At 37.8% G+C, this 20057-nt stretch overlaps 2 protein-coding genes across 2 annotated transcripts in view; both read left to right on the top strand.

Annotated features, from left to right (window-relative positions):
- The window catches only part of LOC308693242 (NACHT, LRR and PYD domains-containing protein 3-like), a gene marked incomplete at both ends in the record, with an annotated part of 32419 nt that extends 21101 nt beyond the window's left edge, over positions 1-11318 (top strand). Inside the window, 4 exons of the mRNA XM_081370036.1 lie at positions 4594-4767; positions 6250-6423; positions 7037-7210; positions 11258-11318. Of these exons, the coding sequence (XP_081226162.1) occupies positions 4594-4767; positions 6250-6423; positions 7037-7210; positions 11258-11318 (583 nt within the window). The remainder of the gene's footprint in view (positions 1-4593; positions 4768-6249; positions 6424-7036; positions 7211-11257) is intronic.
- A 3691-nt stretch (positions 11319-15009) lies between these two features.
- LOC308694116 (NACHT, LRR and PYD domains-containing protein 3-like) overlaps positions 15010-20057 on the top strand; it is a 32470-nt gene continuing 27422 nt past the window's right edge. The window contains exons 1-6 of the mRNA XM_081371451.1: positions 15010-15211; positions 15530-15625; positions 15895-16008; positions 16831-16944; positions 17158-18885; positions 19651-19740. Coding sequence (XP_081227577.1) covers positions 15576-15625; positions 15895-16008; positions 16831-16944; positions 17158-18885; positions 19651-19740 — 2096 coding nt within the window. The 5' untranslated portion in view covers positions 15010-15211; positions 15530-15575. The remainder of the gene's footprint in view (positions 15212-15529; positions 15626-15894; positions 16009-16830; positions 16945-17157; positions 18886-19650; positions 19741-20057) is intronic.

Here is a 20057-nt window from a genome sequence, read left to right as displayed (position 1 = left end):
TCCCCAAATGCTCTAAATTAGAGGACAGATTTCTGTTGGGTGGCAAGGAGGAGGGACCTCAACAACGGTCTCTCCTCTTCTTTGAGGGAGTAAGGGAAACCTTATACATTGCGGGTCTTTCTGCTCTCGATGTCTACATATTTGACACATCGTGGGCGTGAAAGCCCACGTTATACGATGATGCCTCAGGTTGAAGAGACACTCGTGAGCTATCTCTCCTCGGCATCTGCAACTGCATCATCATTAAAGAAACCAAATCTCCCTACCAAGCCATGCAGGACAACTTCCATGCTGGTGGGAAAAATATGGCATCAGGCATACCAGATCTGCTGAAGGATTTGAGTGCGACTGGTACGATCGACGAAGAAGCTTTCTCTGAGCTTCGCCCCTCACCTTCCAGTCTGTTTGACAGTAGTCATCAGATTCCGGGAGATGAAGAAACATTAAGTGGCTTTTGTGAAGTTTCTTCTTTGCCACACTTAACCTGTTAACTGTTGCCAGTGCGCCCGCGCACTGAAGTGTTTTTTTTTTTATTTAGTTCAAAGTTACTATCAGATTTAATGTTATACCTTTACAAACTATACATCATTAAAAAGATAAAAGACTCAGGTTTCAGTATTTGACCACTATTGTATTCTGAGAAACTCATAGTGACAGTTATGTCTTAGTTTGTGTCAGGAGTTATGAAATGAAAAAATGAGTCAGTACCTTTAATATGAATAATGCGCGTCAGCCTCTCCCATTAAAAAAAAACTCTGTGCTGTCCTCATGACAGCGATTCACAAAACAACGTCCCTCAGGGCTTTAGCTAAATATTGATAGATTCTCATAGATTTACGTCGATATATTCTTTATGAGAGTTTGGTACTCTGATTTACTGTGTTTTCAATTCATACCAATAGCCCGATGGCGCTATATACACAGTAATAGTCCATATATGGAACATGAAGAAGAGCCATGATCATGTGGCAGTCCAGGAAGCCTCGAACACACACACAGCTAACAGAGATCTCGCTGTAACATGCAGATAAAGATGTTTTGAAGACAATAAACATGATTACAATTATATTTGATTTACCTGTGTTCTTCAAGCCATGCCAGGTATTTTCATAATAATAGATTATATTTATAATGTAATGCTAATCTATATAGACTTTATCATCATGCAGAATACTATAAAATAATATATTTTCTGTCTGATTTTTTTATCTGAAGCCAAATTAGATCACAGAAGATTATTTAAAACACTCGACTTGTGTTATAAAGTAAGTTTGGAGCATAAACATGGTTTTAATCTCATATATTGTCGTGTATTGATGGTGTGCTAAGCTAACATGCTAGCTAGCCCCAGGTGCACCTGCCACCTAGCAGTTATTCTTTTATGATTTTTTTCTAAATAGGAATGCTTACTGAAATGTTTCTTTATTCCAGAATGTCATTTGTTACAGTTTCAAATGTGAAGTGAGAACTTTGATAAAAGAAATTAGGGTTTGAAACCCTATGAATAGCCTGTGAATAGCCAGTCGTTAGTAACTATAATGCAGACAAAAGAAATGCATATTTAAAGCCATAACCAGGGCTGGAGAGGTGTGAATGTGTGCAGGAGAGACTGAGACTGAATGGGGCTCGTTTGCACCACAAAACAATAGAGACAAAAGACTGAATGGATGCTTAGATGATGACTAAACATCAGTAGCATTTTAGAGTCTAATCAAAATAAAGTCATGACATGATCTTGAAAAACATTTAACTAAATACAGAGTTTTAGACTTACCATCTTCAGATTTTAAATATAAAATGTTTAGACGTGGCTTTAGCTGTAGTGCATTTCTAGATTGCTACAGTGCCAACTTCAATTTTATTTTCATGAGGATAATTTTCATTATGACAATAATTAATTCTACATTTTTAATAAACTGCCAGGTGTCAGCTTTCAAATGAGATCATACTTGTGCTTTTAGTACAAAGGGTTCATGAACTGTATCTGTTTCAGTTTGGATATGTAATTTCTGGGGATTTTTCAAAAGTGGGGTTGCAGCTTAACAGGTTAAGGGGAGGGGCTGTCGACCAGGTCTGTGGGGGTGGTCCCCCTCAGGACAGGGCACGTAAAGATACATCAACCAGCTCTTTCCCGGCATCCTCACGAAACCACTCCAACACCCCCGCCACCTATGGTGATGTTTTGCTTCCTGCTATCTCTCAGGACAGAGAACATTTAACATCCCCCCCCCAACAGGAAGTATTGAAATTGGAACCCCTTTCAGAGAACTTGTCAGCATGAAAAATACTGTTGGTTATCCCTTCTTGGGTCTTAAAGACAGTTACAAAATTTTTATTTTTTTTAAATAATAATTAAAAAAAAGTGTCCAGAGGAGAACAGGCCGACTGAGCCTGGTTTCTCCCAAGGTTTTTTATCCATTCTGCTGATGGAGTTTTGGTTCCTTGCCACTATTGCCTTTGGCTTGATTAGTTGGGGGCACTTCAATTTTAATTTCACCACCCTCCGAATTTCAACGCCGTGGTCTCCACTACTGTACCGGAGCATGTGCATTTGCTGTCACAAGAGCTGTAATCTCTTCTCTCCCTCTTCGCCTCTCAAGGGACAGTGCAATGTCCTCTCTGCTTCTCCCTGAAAAAGCGGGAACGTGACGCTGCGCTTCTTTGCAGCACTGAGGATGTCCTAAGACCATTCTTCAGACAAAGTGATACCTGAGGATGCACCTCTGACAAGCATGCACTCCAATGAGGTCACCATCTGAGGCTGTCAAGTATGAAGTCAATTTCATTGTGTTACGCACATTATTCACAGCTGGTCATACAAAGATGTATTCCCAAAGTGCTCCAGCACAGCATCTCTTTCCCACTTTTTTAGGGAACAGGGTTATAGTAAAGTAACCTGAGATGATTTATTCACAACTAAACTAATGGAACAAAAAATAGTACACAAACAAATAAACTATCAAAAAACATGATGATAAAATAAGAGGTGCAGAAAGATAAGCAAAAGGAAGAATATTTCTGATAACTGAAGAGGAATCTCATGAGCAATGTTATATATTTTGTTGACTTGGGTATTTGCATTATCCCAAATGTTTCCAAAAATGTTTAAATCCAGAGAATTCTGGAATTTTAACCAGTGTAACTGCCTGTGTCATTGTGTCACCTATCAATGACGTCATATCCATGTTACCCTCTATTTCCGAGGGAAAATGTGAATTCCTTAGAAACCATGGAAATGCCAAAGATTTACTAAACAGGGTAAATTAGCGTGATTGCAAGCACCGATGGGAATGGAAAGTTCTACACATGATCTACTGATGGCTTGCAAAATTAAAGAACACAGATTACACTTTCTGTAAAGCTGCTTTGAAACAATATGTATTGTGAAAAGCGCTATACAAATAAATTTGAATTGAATTGAATTGAATAGATGCAGTGGGATCTTTCCATAGTGATTAGCACAATCTACCAAGAGCAGTTCAAATTAACATCTGGTTTATGGTAAATCATGTTGCAAATACCAGTAATTTGACTAGTACAAACCTTAGTAAATCACCTTGTGTGATTCATTTAAATACTCTCCTCCCAAAAATTCTGCGTCTGAAAGGGAAACTCTTACAAATGCATATGCAATAAGGTCAGCCGCAAAAATAACCCTGTCCACACCTTTTCAGTGCTGATTTTTCACTGCTTGTCTTTAGTAAATCCTGACAGTAGTTTTTTTAATGCTAAAAGAGGGTTTGCACTGGTACAAGCTGTTAGTAAATCTAGCCATATGTGTTTTATTAGACAGGTGAGCAACTGTTTGGTTACCTTTATCGTCAGAAAACTAATCATTGTTATATAGCTCAACACGGTTAGTCTTGTTGTTTGTATACCTTGTTTTCTTGATTTACCGCAAGTAACATGTTTGTACCAAGTGGCTAAAATAGTATAATCAGAAAGAGCTATATTTGTAGTAACAGCAATACAGCATTTTCTCTTCCAAACAATAGATTTTAAAATTAATTGCATGCCATTTAGCAACACAAGTCATCCATCTTTTATTAATATGATATTCTAATATCAATCTAACTTACTGCAATGTGAAAGTGTCTTATGCCAACCACCAAGCAGATGCACAGAGTAACGTTATAACATAACTTTCAACACAAAGTAGAAATTGTTTTCACCAAGTAAAAAAGCTGTGCTACCCCACAATTTTATTTGGTCAAATTAAGTGACCTGAATGAGTAATTCAGCACGTAAGGCTATTTCATTAGAATAGAATAAATTAAAATAATGTGATTTTAAGTGATCAAACGTAACTGTAATAAAGTTCAGGGAAGGAAGAGGCAGACGTTAAATATAACTTTAATTGTACAAATAAACAAACAACAAAACGAAAGAATCAGCATTGGCTGGCTGCGGCAAATAAGCCACATTTATATTGCTCAAATTCACCTTTTCTCATTTCCTGTTTTCATCTATAACACTGTTAGTGTGAATATAAGATGATATTAGTACATTATTTCATACAGAGATGCTTTATTAGTAATCTTTAAAACATATGGGTTACAGAGAGTGTGAAGAGTGTGTTGATGTTCTCTACAGGTTGATGAAGTGTGGTGTCACAGATGAAGGTTGTGCTGCTCTGGCTTCAGCTCTGAGATCAAATCCCTCACACCTGAGACAACTGTATCTGTCTATGAATACTCTAGGAGACTCAGGAGTGAAGCCACTCTCTGCTCTACTGGAGAATCCTCACTGTAAAGTGGAAAGACTGTGGTAAGATCATATGTGACTCACACATGAAACTGAATCACTGTGAATTTTGCCGTTTCAATAATTCATAAAGTGACATCAAAATGGAATAAATTGCAGGGAAAACAATCTATTATTACATTCATTACAAGCAAAATGTCGACTGTAACGTTGACTAAGAAACGACTGTAACCTTGGTTTCCTGAAAAATAATTGACACTGTCAGAACGCTGTGTGATTGCATTGTGAAGCACATATGGCATCAGTCCAATGGCGTGACAGGATGCCATAGGCGGGTGACGCCACAACCAGGAAACTGTAAAGCATGCCCAAACCAATCAATGCTAGCTTCTGATAGGATGAAGACAGGCATGCAGGAAGTATGGTAGTAAGAAATATAACTTTTTCAGGGAACCAAGGTTACAGTCGCAACTGAGATATTCCCTTTCAAGAGAACTCACGCTGTGGCGAGAACTGATGCTGTGGGAATGTTTATACCCATGCCACCATTATGACAGGTGCCTGCCTTGTGTGAAATAGAGAAGAGCAGCTCTAAGATGACAGCACCTGGGACACTGGTGTAGAGTTCAAGTCTAGGTTGTAAACCCTAAGGAATGTGTACGGAGAAGAGCAGCCCACCACATCACAAACATCTTGTAGGGATACACCTGATAAAATAGTAGAGTGGGCCCAGACTGAGGTGAAGTTTGCCCTGCCAACTCGTATGTAAGAGAGATAGCCTTAACTATCCATTTGCTTATCCTGTATGAACACATGAGCTGCTCCTCATTAAGGTGTTACTGCAGTACTGATAGTCCCATTGAAAAACATATTGATATCAACACCATTAATTTTAATGATGTTTTATTAACAAAGTTCGGGAGGATCACGTTCAAATTATCCATCCAATCATCACGTCATTCCAATCATCATGTCTCCTCACACTCGTACTTTCCTTACCAGAAATTCAGGGGGAGTACTCTGGGTTCAGGTCAAAATACAGAGCTCGGAGCCTTCTCCTCGGACAGCACGCCAAATACACATACTACTTTATCTGATTATTTGTAAGTGTGAACTCAAATTCACAATTTTTTGGAGAAAACTGAATAATGTTGAGATTTTTTCCAGGTTTACATCGTGTCAGTGTCACAGATTATGACATGGTGAAACACTATAGTACATTGATGACACATCAGTGTCATAATCATTCTTATTCTATGAGAAGACGTTGGTCCTAATTATTCATGACAGTATGTGGGGCTTTCCTATGACAGATCCTTCAAACTGTTAGATCACGTAGTAGTTCAGAGAGGCGTTCATGGGTTGCAAGTGTTTATGTCCATAGTGTAAGAGTTTGAGGGTGTTGCGTGGCTTTCCCTGCGATGCTGTCAGGGCTAGACTCTGACTGTGGGCGGATAGTTGGCCATCAATTATCCATCTTTATTTTCAGTGTTCTGAAGGTACATAGATTTGTATGTTGTATGAGTGTGTCATTGTTCTCTACAGGTTGTTGGACTGTGGTGTCACAGGTGAAGGTTGTGCTGCTCTGGCTTCAGCTCTGAGATCAAACCCCTCACACCTGAGAGAACTAAAACTGCCATATAATAATATAGGAGAATCAGGAGTGAAGCTGCTCTCTGCTGTACTGGCAAATACTCACTGTAAACTGGAAGAACTTTGGTAAGATCATATCTACCATTTAGACTCTGAGTGAATAAGGATTAATATAAAGATACATGTGCATGCAAATTTTCCTTTGGTGTAAACCCCATTCCTGCTTGAACTGTCAGATCCTGCCAGTGATAGAAGGCAGGGGTGAGGAGTCTACCCAAAAAAGGAACATTTAGAACTTAATATATTATTATCCCCTAGAATAAAGCAGAAAGGGTTATAGTGAAGAGTTTTTGTTTTTTAAATCACAAATGTTTGGTGTAAATCAACTTACCTTGCAATGCTTGTGCAAACAGACCCTCCTTGCAAAAGTGTGAGCATTGTCTCAAAATGTGTAGCTGCAACACAAAAGGGGGAAGTGGTGTGTGGTTCACCTGAACCAGGGCTGTCACAATATCAGATTTATCACTACATGATTATTGTGGCCAAAAGAATTCACAATAACAATACATTGCCATAGCTATAGAAATCCTGAAGAAGAAAAAAGCTGTCAAGTCAAAATCATCTTTATTATTATAATAAACATCACTGTTAGTTTGAATGTGATCATTAGAAAGTCCTTGTTGATCTAATCTGTGTGTCTGATCTGAGAGAGTGAAGAGTGTGTCTTTGTTCTCTACAGGTTGAGTTATTGTGGTGTCACAGATGAAGGTTGTGCTGCTCTGGCTTCAGCTCTGAGATCAAACCCCTCACACCTGAGAAAACTAAATCTGTCTGGGAATAATCTAGGAGACTCTGGAGTAAAGCTGCTCTCTGATCTGAAGGACGATCCACATTATAAACTGGAGGAACAATGGTAACAATAGTTTTTAACAATTTCCATCATGTATTCATTTAAAGTTCACATGGCTGTTTTACTCACTGGAAATAAAAGGAAATTGTATCAGTTTCAATAACACCACATGTGTGTGAATATTTTTCCTATGATTATCAGGTGAGTCTTAAATTCAGATTTGGTTTCTGTACGTCTCTGAACTTTAAACTCAGTTTAATTCTGCTCATAGTGTTGTGACTGTTTGTAAAAATGAAATAAATGTTATTTTCAGCCTTTACCCTTTAACTGTCTGTATGTGTGTTATAATCTGAGATTTGGGTTGTTTATGAACCTAGTACAATTTCCTTAACTGATATTAAATTTGAATTGGAGTGTAATGATAATTTCTGCTGGTTCTGAATCAGCTGTCTGTTGTGTGAAAGTGACCTTTAATTTCCTTTTCATTTTGTAAAGTGACATAAGATAGAAGCTATAATATCATGTTTGAGAATGAATTAATGTAGTATATCTAGTTAGTGCTAAGTTTTCTTATGAAAATACTGCGTATGTGACTGTTTGTGTGTTTTATTTTAGGACTAGTTTTAGATGACAGTCTGATCATCTGATGGTGAATAAAAATCCACTACAGAGACTCACAGTCAACAGAATCAACAGAGACTGAAGATACAGTGACTTCACTGTTATGAATTAAGACTTCATTTAGATTTCAACGATCCTCTGACAGAACTGATCTGGTGGCAGTGAAAAACCTTTTATTTCACAGGAAATTACAGTTTCTCATTCATAGATTAACCATTTAATCTGTATAAACACACAGTATAAATTCAAAAAGGTTGGAGTTTTGAGTGTAAATATAGAGCCTGAATATGTTTGTGTTTGTGTTGTACCAGCAGAGGGAGACAAAGACCAATGAAAGATGTATTTTTCATGATTATGAAAGAAAAAAAAAATCAGTTCAAGCTCACACATAATGGAATCTTGAGTATGTACATCACGTCTTTAATAGGGCTGTCAAAATTAACACATTAACACATTTTTTTTCAGTTTAATGCATTCAAAATATTTAACGCAATTAATGCAGCATCCTTTTTTTCTGTCATCCTTTGGCTAGTGTTACTTTATCATGCTCTTATTCATGTTAATGAATTTTAAACTTTGAACTTTTTTTTTAACTTTTGTAGCTTTAATAAGGATTAATCTATGTTTAATTTATAATTTATGCAGTGCAGACTTTTTGATAACTTTATTCAATTTCTGTATATTTCCTATCTGTTAGACATTTATTATCATGGGTTTATGGGAGAACTGTTTTAAGTTCACTTACATTAAAAGTTGTTAAATTTTTAAATCCTAATAAAATGTTCAGCTTTCAATTATACTGTAATATACTGAATGACTATAAATAATGTTTAAAATTAAAAAAAGAAAAAATCAAAAATGCTATTAAATAAATATTTTAAATATACTGTATGTTGTTTCTACATTAATTTGGAGATTAACTGGGAAATTACATTATAAAATATAATGTTTTTAATCGTGACAGTTTTTTAATGATAGTTGAATAAAGCTTTGTTTCATGTGCTGTTGACTTGTACATTCATTTATTTATTGTGATGTTTACTTTTATTAATTATTTTACAAATTTATTCATGTTTCCTATTGTTTTCAGTCAATAAAATATAATTATTTAATATATAATAGAGGTGGGGAGCTGTTGACCGCAACTGGGGATGTCTTTGGACGGTGGAAGGAATACTTTGAGGGTCTCCTCAATCCTGCCCTCTCGTCTTCCATTGAGGAAGCAGAGGCTGAGGGCTCAGAGGTGGACTTGTCCATCACCCAATCTGAAGTCACCGAGGTAGTCAAGAAACTCCTTGGTGGCAAGGCACCGGGTGTGGATGAGATCCACCCTGAGTACCTCAAGTCTCTGGATGTTGTGGGGCTGTCTTGGCTGACACGCCTCTGCAGGATCGCGTAGCGGTCGGGGACAGTGCCTCTGGGATGGCAGACCAAGGTGGTGGTCCCTCTTTTTAAGAAGGAGAGCAGAATACGGCCGATAGTAGAACCTCGGATTCAGGGCGAACAGTGTGGTTTTCGTCCAGGCCGTGGAACACTGGACCAGCTCTATACCCTCTACAGGGTGCTGGAGGGTTCATGGGAGTTTGCCCAACCAGTCCACATGTGCTTTGTGGATTTGAAGAAGGCATTCGATTGTGTCCCTCCCGACGGCCTGTGGAGGGTGCTCCGGGAGTATGGGGTCCGGGGCCCTTTGCTAAGGGCTGTCCGGTCCCTGTACGACCGAAGCAGGAGCTTGGTTCGCATTGCCGGCAGTAAGTCAGACTTGTTCCCGGGGCATGTTGGACTCCGGCAGGGCTTCCCTTTGTCGGCGGTTCTGTTTTTTATGGACAGAATTTCTAGGCACAGCCAGGGGCCGGAGGGTGTCAGGTTTGGTGACAACACGATTTCGTCTCTGCTCTTTGCAGATGATATTGTCGTGTTGGCCTCATCAAACCAGGACCTTCAGCATGCACTGGGATGGTTTGCAGCCGAGTGTGAAGTGGCTGGGATGAGAATCAGCGCCTCCAAATCCGAGGCCATGCTCCTCAGTCGGAAAAGGGTGTCTTGCCCACTTCAGGTTGGTGGAGAGTTCCTGCCTCAAGTGGAGGAGTTTAAGTATCTTGGGGTTTTGTTCACGAGTGAGGGAAGGATGGAACGAGAGATTGACAGATGGATCTGTGCAGCTTCTGCAGTAATGCGGTCGATGTACTGGTCTGTTGTGGTGAAGAAAGAGCTGAGCCGCAAGGCGAAGCTCTCGATTTACCGGTCAATCTACGTTCCTACTCTCACCTATGGTCATGAGCTTTGGGTCATGACCGAAAGGACAAGATCCCGGATACAGGCGGCTGAAATGAGCTTTCTCCGCAGGGTGGCTGGGCGATCCCTTAGAGATAGGGTGAGAAGCTTGGTCACTCGGGAGGAGCTCAGAGTAGAGCCGCTGCTCCTCCACATCGAAAGGGGTCAGCTGAGGTGGCTCGGGCATCTGTTCCGGATGCCTCCTGGACGCCTTCCTGGGAACGTGTTCCGGACGCGTCCCACTGGGAGGAGACCCCGGGGAAGACCTAGGACACGCTGGAGAGACTATGTCTCCCGGCTCGCCTGGGAACGCCTTGGTGTGCCCCCGGAAGAGCTGGAGGAAGTGTCTAGGGAAAGGGAAGTCTGGGCATCTCTGCTTAGACTGCTTTTCCCGCGACCCGGCCCCGGATAAGCGGAAGAAGATGGATGGATGGATGGATATTTAATTTATGCATTATTTCATTATTTGAATGAAAATTGAGATGTATTCACATCAGCGGTATGACAAAATGACAAAACATATTACATTTAGCTTGTTTTACTAAAATAAATAATTTTCAGTAAAAAAAGTAATATAATTAAGTATTGGTCAGCATTTATCATTATTATTGTGTGTAAGTTTTGGGGTGGGCTAGCAATGCAATTCATTCTCATTTGTGCAGACATTACAAACATTGCAAACGCAAGAATTCTCCACTGGATTCATGTGTCTGAGGGATGTTTTGGGGTTTTTGGAGCTCCAAAATCGTACTTGCGGAAGGAATTTTCGTGTAGCTTTATGATGTTAAAGCTGGAGGATTTGAGAACCTGTATCTTTGATGAAGGTGAGTGTTCATGTGTGGTGACTTTCTCATATTAATTTGAATCTCTGGAGGACATTTTAAGTGATTGTTTGTTTGATATAAATCTTTAATAAAGGGTTTCTTTCACTTCAAGGTGTTTCACTTCAAACACTTCTTCTGTGTTTGGTGATGTCTGTGATTTTTCAGGAGTTTAACAGCACATGTGTAAACATGTATAACTGAGCAGAGGTCATTGTATTTCAACAATCCTCTGCAGACCTGATGAGGCGGCCGTGAAACACTTTTTATTCCTTGAGAGCCACCAGAGGGCACTCCACATCAGACTTTTATGATTCACTCACAACTACATTTCCCATAATTCACGGCCTGGACTCATCTGCACTCATTATCACATTCACCTGTGTCTCATTAGCCGCATTTCCACTGTCGGGCCAGGGCCGGGCCAGGGCTTTAAACGGGCCGTGCCGGGCTAATAGCCTCGGGCCAATAGCACCGGGCATGCGTTTCCACTGTCGGGCCAGAAGCTCCACAGCGCTTCACTAAAACACGCCCGTAACACGCCTCTCTGGGACAACGTCACACTAACCCATCATTTCACCAACAAATGGAAGTTTTATCAGAAAACTAATCAGAAATCACTGGAAACAGCGTTGAAAACAAACACGATAAAAGTGGCCGTTTGCTAGCTTTTTTTGTTTGTTTGTTTAGCAGCTTTACAATAAAAAGTGATACATTGATCATGATGAATTAATTTAGGCTATGTAAAAATTGCACATTATTCACTCAGAAATAAATTACCGTTAGGTCTATTTCACAAAAGAAAGAGGACACACTTACTTTTTCAGTCGCGTCTGTTTCTTTATCATATTTACATCACATTTAGAAAAAAATGATAATTTCTACAAATATATGCCACGACCTGAGGAGCTTTAGCAATCTCTCGACTCCCATACAGATATTTTTAGTCATGAAACAGAGGAAGCTCCCGAAAAAAAAGTTACTTTATTTTATGATAGTCCGGTTTAAAGAGACGAGACGTAGGCTATGACAGATAAAATAAAAACATGACTGTCATAGCCTTTAAGATTGGTCTGATTTCTTCAAGCTTTCGCATTTTTACTATGCGTATCTTCAAGCGTTTACTATGTTTACTATGGTAACGGTTAGCGCGCATAGTCTTTTGCATCACAAACAGAAGGCATTCAAACATGAACGCGAGTTAAATTATTTTATTTTTAAGTCTTTAAGTCTGACAGAATCATCCAGCGCTGGTAAACTCCTCCTCTGTTGGTAACCACTCCTCTAGCCCGAGCTGGCCCGCTTTGGCCCAAGGTATTCGACGGGCCAGAAATCCTGGCCGTTGTCCTCGAGTAAGCCCCGATCAAGCCCCGGAAGTGACAGTGGAAACGCGACTGGCCCTGGCACGCACTAGCACGGCCCGGCCCTGGCCCGACAGTGGAAACGCGGCTATTGTCTTGTTTAGCTCACCCCATATAAGCCTGGTTCACCCCATTACTCACTGTGAAGTTTTTAATGTTGTTGTGCTGCATTTCTGAGCATTCTCCTTGGTTTCATTGTCTCTTGGTTCTTGTTTTTTTGCCTGTTTCTTGGATTCGCTTTTTGCCTCTGACCCCTGCCTGCCTGTTTGTTTGTTTGTTTGTTTGTTTGGATTGCCTTCCTGTGTTTGACCCTTTGTCTGTGTTTGATTACGATTCTGGATTACTCTAATAAACTGTATTTGGATCTCAACCTTCTTGTCTCAGTTGAGCTAAATATGAAGTTATTTTACAGAGAAAATAAAGAGCCTGAATATGTTTGTGTTGTACCAGTAGAGGGCAAGAAAGATCAATGAAGGATTTATGTTTTATGATTATGAAAAACAAACAAAAACAGTTAAAGCTCATAAATTGAGTTTCTAAACACTTAAATAAAAAAACAAAAACAAAAAAAAAAACAGCATTTTTCAGAAGACGGGACTAATTCACCTTATTGAGCGTTGCACTTTCTCCCATTTATAGAAATACGAGTTCAACATCTTTGTGTATCTTAAGTCTTCGGTATAATAAACCATGGTTAAAATTATTAAGAAGAGTATATCATAATTAACCATATCATAATTAAGAAGGATTATGTCTGTACTGAATTAAATGTTCAAGGCTTTTAAATCTAAATACAAACTACATGGATGTGAACATTTCACAGATATATGAGCTTTTGATTTCAGCTCAGAAATTAGCATGAAAATAAAAAAATATAAATGTGTAAATGTGATGTATGTGGTCCTGCACATAAAGCACAGCTGACATCATATGACAACATGCCTGATGTTCAGTCAGCATTTGTGTGAGTGTTTGGTGTGTGGAGGAGCACAAGAACTGGTAGAACACACTCCTGATAGACGTTTGAAGCACAGATGAAGGTCTGATTTCAGGCTTTTGGGATCTTGTCCTGTTTTTATGTCTTTCTTTCAACCTTTCCAGTTCTCTTTCACTTTGTCCACCGTCTCTTCAGGATTCTCCATGATTCTCTTTCTTCCTCGCTTCTTATACTTTGCTAGTTATTATTGCAATATGTTACAAGACAATGTTTTTATTTTTCCAACATTAAGTCATAGATCCTAAATAATATGCCTTAATATTGTTATGATAAAGTCACTAACAAAAATATTTAAAGGTAAAATATGCAAGAATTTTGCATTAAAATATCCCATAATCTCAAGGCCAGTGTTATATATGTTGTTAAGTTGATTACTTACAATATCCCAAATGTTTCCAAAAACATCTTGCATATTGTAGCTTTAAATTCAGACACTCTCAGAGGAATCTTGTCCCGACTGTCATCTGAAGTGTATAGAGTGTACGGTATAATATAAAGGGGCTATAATGTGTAATAAATTACTTTTTGGCTTATATTAAGTTAAACCACCAACTTTATCAAAACTGTTCCAATGGTATAAATCTACGGTGGCCCAGTAGTGCACAACACAACGAAATTTAAAAAGCAAACATAAGTTCACAACACATCGAAATCAAGTCACAAAAAAACGGAAATGCTCTATACCACCAGAGGGCTCTCGAGTCCTCTGTAAAGTTTTTTTTTTCTTGCCCAGTGTTTCCCTCACCATTGTTTTAACTTGACAGAAATATGTATTCTGGTGTACAGTAGAATTTAAATATGTCTCAATGTAATAATAATAATAACACTAATACAAATAAATTATCATCAAAACTTTATTTTATAAGGAATAACCCTTTAAAGGAAAATATTTTTGGGTATATATTTTTTGGAAGTCCATCAATGCGCATCAATCCGTGATAAAAGTGCTCTACATGGCTCTGGGGGTTAATAAAGGCCTTCAGAAGTGAAGCGATGTGCTTGTGTAAGAAAAATATCCATATTTAAAACTTTATCAAGTCGACAGCGGATCTACAGTGGAGGCTTATTCAGGGGGAGATAGCTTACAGACACGAGGCACACATGAATCCAGCAGTGGGTGGGGTTTTGTGGAAACCAAGAAGACAGAGCATTTCTTTTTAAAATATGGAAGATTATAAGGTCTTTTTAATTTTCTTAAAGATTTGTTAAAAGATTTTGATGAGGAATTTTCAGATAAAATATTTATTGGAGGTGATAAGTATAGGTATTTTATGAGAAGGATGACATGCTTATTAAATTACTTTTTGGGAACAGCAAAATTAACAATCTGGAAAATGAGAATGAATAAAGGAAAACAACTTGGGACTACTGAGGTGGAAATGATGTTTAGAAAACTAGTTGGTGTATCAAGATTGCATTTGCATACTACAAACCTACTACAAACAACAAAATGTGATATTTGGTGTTTTAAAGATATCTTATGTGTTGTTTTGAGGGTCAGATGGTTTTGAATATTAAACATTTTTTATGTTTTTTTTAATTTATTTTTATTATATTATTTCTGTGAATGTGTATGAGATATAAATAGTGACTAAATAAAAGTTTTTAATCCCCTCTCTCTCTCTCTCTCTCTCTCTCTCTCTCTCTCTCTCTCTCTTTCTTACACACACACACACACACACACACACACACACACACACACACACACACACACACACACACACACACACACACACACACACACACACACACACACACACACACACACACACACACACACACACACACACAAACAGAAAGTGAAAGTAAGTTAGAGTTCCCGTCACCATTTTAAACAGTTACAATAGGAATACGATACGGAAAAACAGAGCATCAAAGTTTTAAATAGAAATGTTTGTCAAAGTTTATTCAGGAATTTCCATGTAGTTGTTATGTATGATGTTAAAGCTGGAGGATTGGAGAACCGTTATCTTGTAAAAGTTTGATCGAGGTGAGTGTTCATGTGTGACTTCCTCATATTAATATGAATCTCTGGAGGACATTTTAAGTGATTGTTTGTTTGATATCAAATCTTTAATAAAGGGGTTCTTTCACTTCAATATTTTTTTTCTTTCTATGTACTTTTTCTGTGTTTGGTGATGTCTGTGATTCTTCAGGAGTTTAACAGCACGTGTAAACATGCATGACTGAGCTTGAGTTAACGCAGTCACATGATCCTTTTTCTCCTACACTCCAGAAATTTTCAGCTAAATTATGAATGTTGTTTAATATAATCATTTATTTAGTGTCTGATTGTTTTTTCATTCAGAGTCAGTGGAGGAGATCAAACTCATAGATTCTCCTGCAGCTTCATCATGGCTGATTCACAAGGATTCAGAGATGAAGATTTTTCTACAGGATTCAGGTACTTTCAACAAACACTGTTAAATATTGTTAACAAAAAGATAACAGATTTTTTCTTTCCCCTATTAGAGCACAGGAATTGTTTACATAAAATATTTAGCCTATGTTTGTCTGTGTTTATGTTTATTTTAATACTTACATGAAATGTTAAATAAAAATCCTTAAGTGCTTTTTGATGAAAGATGAATGTGTTTATATTAATATGGTTCCTCTCATAAAGAATGAACACAGTAGTATAAAGAATTAAATTGAATCTGTTCTCTGTTACAGTTCGATCCAGCAGAAGAGCTCAAACCCAGAGTCCAGCTGTGTGTCTATGAAGAGTAACCAGTCTATGGATCAGCCAATAAAGTTTAAGAGTGGAAACACACAGTCTGATATCAGGTACTAAGAATAACATTTCTATAAAAGATGTGCTTTTAATAATATTTTATTTTATAATTTTAGAATATACTGTAGGGAATATTTAGCTCAAAGGGTTAAAATTATTATTTAGTATTAAAGGATAATTAATTGATTCTTTTGGGAATATTTATCAATTCAACAAACCTTGAAGGAATCAAATTCAGATAATTAATCAATGTATTCATCCACCGAATCTCTCATACAAATATCTGTCAGTTCTATTAAATTATAACTGGTCCTTAAACAGTAACTATTTAATATTGGTCAGATTGATATTCTGTGCACGGTAGTAGGAATCTGCCCGAACCAGTGACCTCTATTTGTGAACATAAAACCAACAAACATCATCATGTGAATACAAACAAAACTTACTGAATACTCTAAGACACACTAACACTAAAAGGAAATACAACACATTAGTCTTTTAATGACAGATTATTCAAGTAATTTTATAGAAAAAAACAAACATAAAAACGAAACATGAATCAAACCTAAAACCATTATCCTTAGTTACACCCACACATTTCATAGATTATAACATGGGATTCAATTTTTCTCTTTCGTCTACTTGATACATTGTGTTTTTGCTGAGCATGGTGTTCAGATCCTGACATTTCTATCTAGTTCGGTTTCAGTTCAGTGTCTGGGTTCAGACATTCATGCTCCATGTTTTGTCTCTTGTTGTGAGCACACGGGTTGAGTGTTCATTCACTCGCCGTGTGCTCTTGTCTTGTGTGTTCTTGTCAAGTGATACACATATAGACTAGGCATTCTCATTGACCAATCTTTTCCCTGTTACAGTTCAGTCCAGCAGAAGAGCTCAAACCCAAAGTCCAGCTGTGTGTCTATGAAGAGTAACCACTCTATGGCTCTACCAGTAAAGTTTAAGAGTGGAAACACACGGCCTGATCTCAGGTATATTATATTATTTTTTATAAAATGTAGGACTGTTGTTGTTGTTGATTAATTTTAGGTGCTTCAATGCACATCACACATCTATCAAACAAATGAATAATGATTAAAACATTTCAGAAACCTAATGATCTGTGTCCCATAATACAGCTTTTTGTAATTTATGAATATTTACTTCTCTAAATTGTGTAATAATCTAGTATTTTAATTTTACAGCCAATACTCTAAACCTGCTGAAGTCCTCAACACATTGAGATCAAATCTGAGAGAGAAGTTTGAGTGTTTGTATGAGGGAATATTAAAGCAGGGAAACCCAACCCTCCTGAATGAGATCTACACAGAGCTCTACATCACAGAGAGTGAAAGTGGAAATGTCAATAATGAGCATGAGGTGAGACAGATTGAGACACAGTCCAGGAGAGCAGAAACAGAGGACACACTGATCAAATGCAGTGACATCTTTAGACCTTTACCTGGACAAGACAAACCCATCAGAACTGTGCTGACAAAGGGAGTCGCTGGCATTGGAAAAACAGTCTCTGTACAGAAGTTCATCCTGGACTGGGCTGAAGGGAAAGAGAATCAGGACGTCCAGCTCATATTTCCACTTGCTTTCAGAGAGCTCAACTTGATGAAGGACAAAACACTCAGTCTTTCAGATCTTCTTCATCTCTTTTTCCCTGAAACCAAAGAAATGGAAATATCCAGTGATGAGTATAAAATTTCGTTCATCTTTGATGGTTTGGATGAGTGTCGTCTGTCTCTGGATTTTCAGAGCGATGTGAGGTTGTGTGATGTGACTGAATCAGCCTCAGTGGACGTGCTGCTGACGAACCTCATTGTGGGGAATCTGCTTCCCTCTGCTCTCATCTGGATCACCTCCAGACCAGCAGCAGCGGATCTCGTCCCCTCTGAGTGTGTCCATCGAGTGACAGAGGTACGAGGCTTCAGTGACACACAGAAGGAGGAATACTTCAGGAAGAGAATCAGTGATCAGAGTCTGGCTAATACAATCATCAAACACCTGAAGTCATCAAGGAGCCTCTTCATTATGTGTCACATCCCAGTGTTCTGCTGGATCTCAGCCACTGTTCTAGAGAAGATGTTGAGTGAAGCAGAGAGAGGAGAGATTCCCAAGACTCTCACTCAAATGTACACACACTTCCAGCTCATTCAGACCAACATCAAACATGAGAAGGACTATGAGAAGAAAGTGAAAGATGAAGACATGATTGTCAAACTGGGGAAACTGGCTTATCAGCAACTTGTGAAAGGCCACCTGATCTTCTATGAGGAAGACCTGATCGAGTGTGGCATTGATGAGACAGAAGCATCAGTTTACTCAGGATTGTGCACTCAGATCTTCAGAGAGGAGTTGGGCTTGTATCAGGGGAAAGTCTTCTGCTTTGTTCATCTGAGCATTCAGGAACATCTAGCAGCTCTATATGTGCACCTCTCCTTTATAAACAATAACATCAATGTGTTTGACCAGATTACCAAACCAACTAATGGAGACAAGGTTACACTATCTGATCTCCATCAGAGAGCTGTGGATGAGGCTTTAGACAGTAAAAATGGTCATCTGGACCTTTTCCTTCGTTTCCTTCTGGGTCTGTCAGTGGAGTCTAATCAGAGTCTCTTACAAGAACTAAAGACACAGACAGCAAACAGCTCTCACAACAAAGAGAAAACAGTTGACTATATTAAAGAAAAGATCAGTGAGAATCTCTCTCCAGATAAATACATCAATCTGTTTCACTGTCTGAATGAACTGGGTGATCTTTCTCTAGTGAACGAAGCTAAACCTCATTTGAGCTATGGAGGATTATGTAATGTGAAACTCTCCTCATCTCAGTGGTCAGCTTTAGTTTTTGTGTTGTTGACCTCAGAGCAGGCAATGCATCAGTTTAACCTGAGCAGCTTAATTGGAGAAGAATATTATCAGTACGTAACATGAAGTACAATCAAACAGTCTAAAACATTATGAACAAAGAAAAACAAGAAGTTCAGAAATCCTGCAGATGTCGCACAGAGTGTTATTTTATTTCTCTCTCACACAAACACTCCCAAAAATCATCCCTCAATACAGAAAGAAAGCACAGGGATGCATACTTGTCTGTTTTGAATCTGAAATAGGTCATTTGTGTGATTTTTGTATGAGATTTTGAAAATGGGGGGTGGGAGGTCTTTAAGGAGTACAGACTCAATTTTGTACCGCATAGAGACTACTGCTTTAAAAAAATTGTTTATTTAAGGAAAGTGTTTAATGTATTCTTTGCTTATATTATATATATATATATATATACAAACTGTATAAATTAGTGCTGGGCAAAGATTAATCGCGATTAATCACATCAAAAATAAAAAGTTTGTGTTTGCATATGTGTGTGTACGGTGTATAATTATTTTGTATATATAAATACACATATATGCATGTATATATTTAAGAATTTTTCTTTATTTATATAAAAATTATATTTATATATAAATTATGTATAAATATATATACAGTATATACATGCAAATATTTCTTAAATAAATACATGCATATGTGTGTATTTATATAGACAAAATAATTATACACCGTACACACACATATATTATGCAAACACAAACTTTTATTTTGGATGCGATTAATCTTTGCCCAGCACTAATATATACAGTATATATATATATATTTCAACTTCTTTATTATTTATTTTTAAATAGTGATGCATCTGTCACCCTAAAAGCACAAAACACAGCAGATGAAGTTCTTCAGAAGCTGCTGCCTGTGGTTACAGCAACTAGATACGCTGAGTAAGTAACACTGAGAACAATCATCATTGTTAAAATATTATAACATTTCTTACTTAAACATGATAATTAATTGTTTAACAAAAATATGATCGTTACACTTCAGCTTTTAAACCCTCCAGCTATATGACCTGCTAGGATTCTATTGTAAGAGCATTACTGTAAATGTGTTTGTTCATTTTTACAAAAAGAGACATGATAAAATTTACTTTTTGTATTATGTTTTAGTTAATATGTTTTAGCTGAGGTAATTGTATGTTCTCTGTTGTGAGATGAGGCGATTGAGTGATCCTAATATTCATTTGTTTATTTCATGCTAT

This window comes from Scardinius erythrophthalmus (assembly GCF_964197995.2).
Source record: "Scardinius erythrophthalmus genome assembly, chromosome: 7".
Taxonomy (NCBI): Eukaryota; Metazoa; Chordata; class Actinopteri; order Cypriniformes; family Leuciscidae; genus Scardinius; species Scardinius erythrophthalmus.
This window is presented reverse-complemented; position numbering and strand designations above follow the sequence as displayed.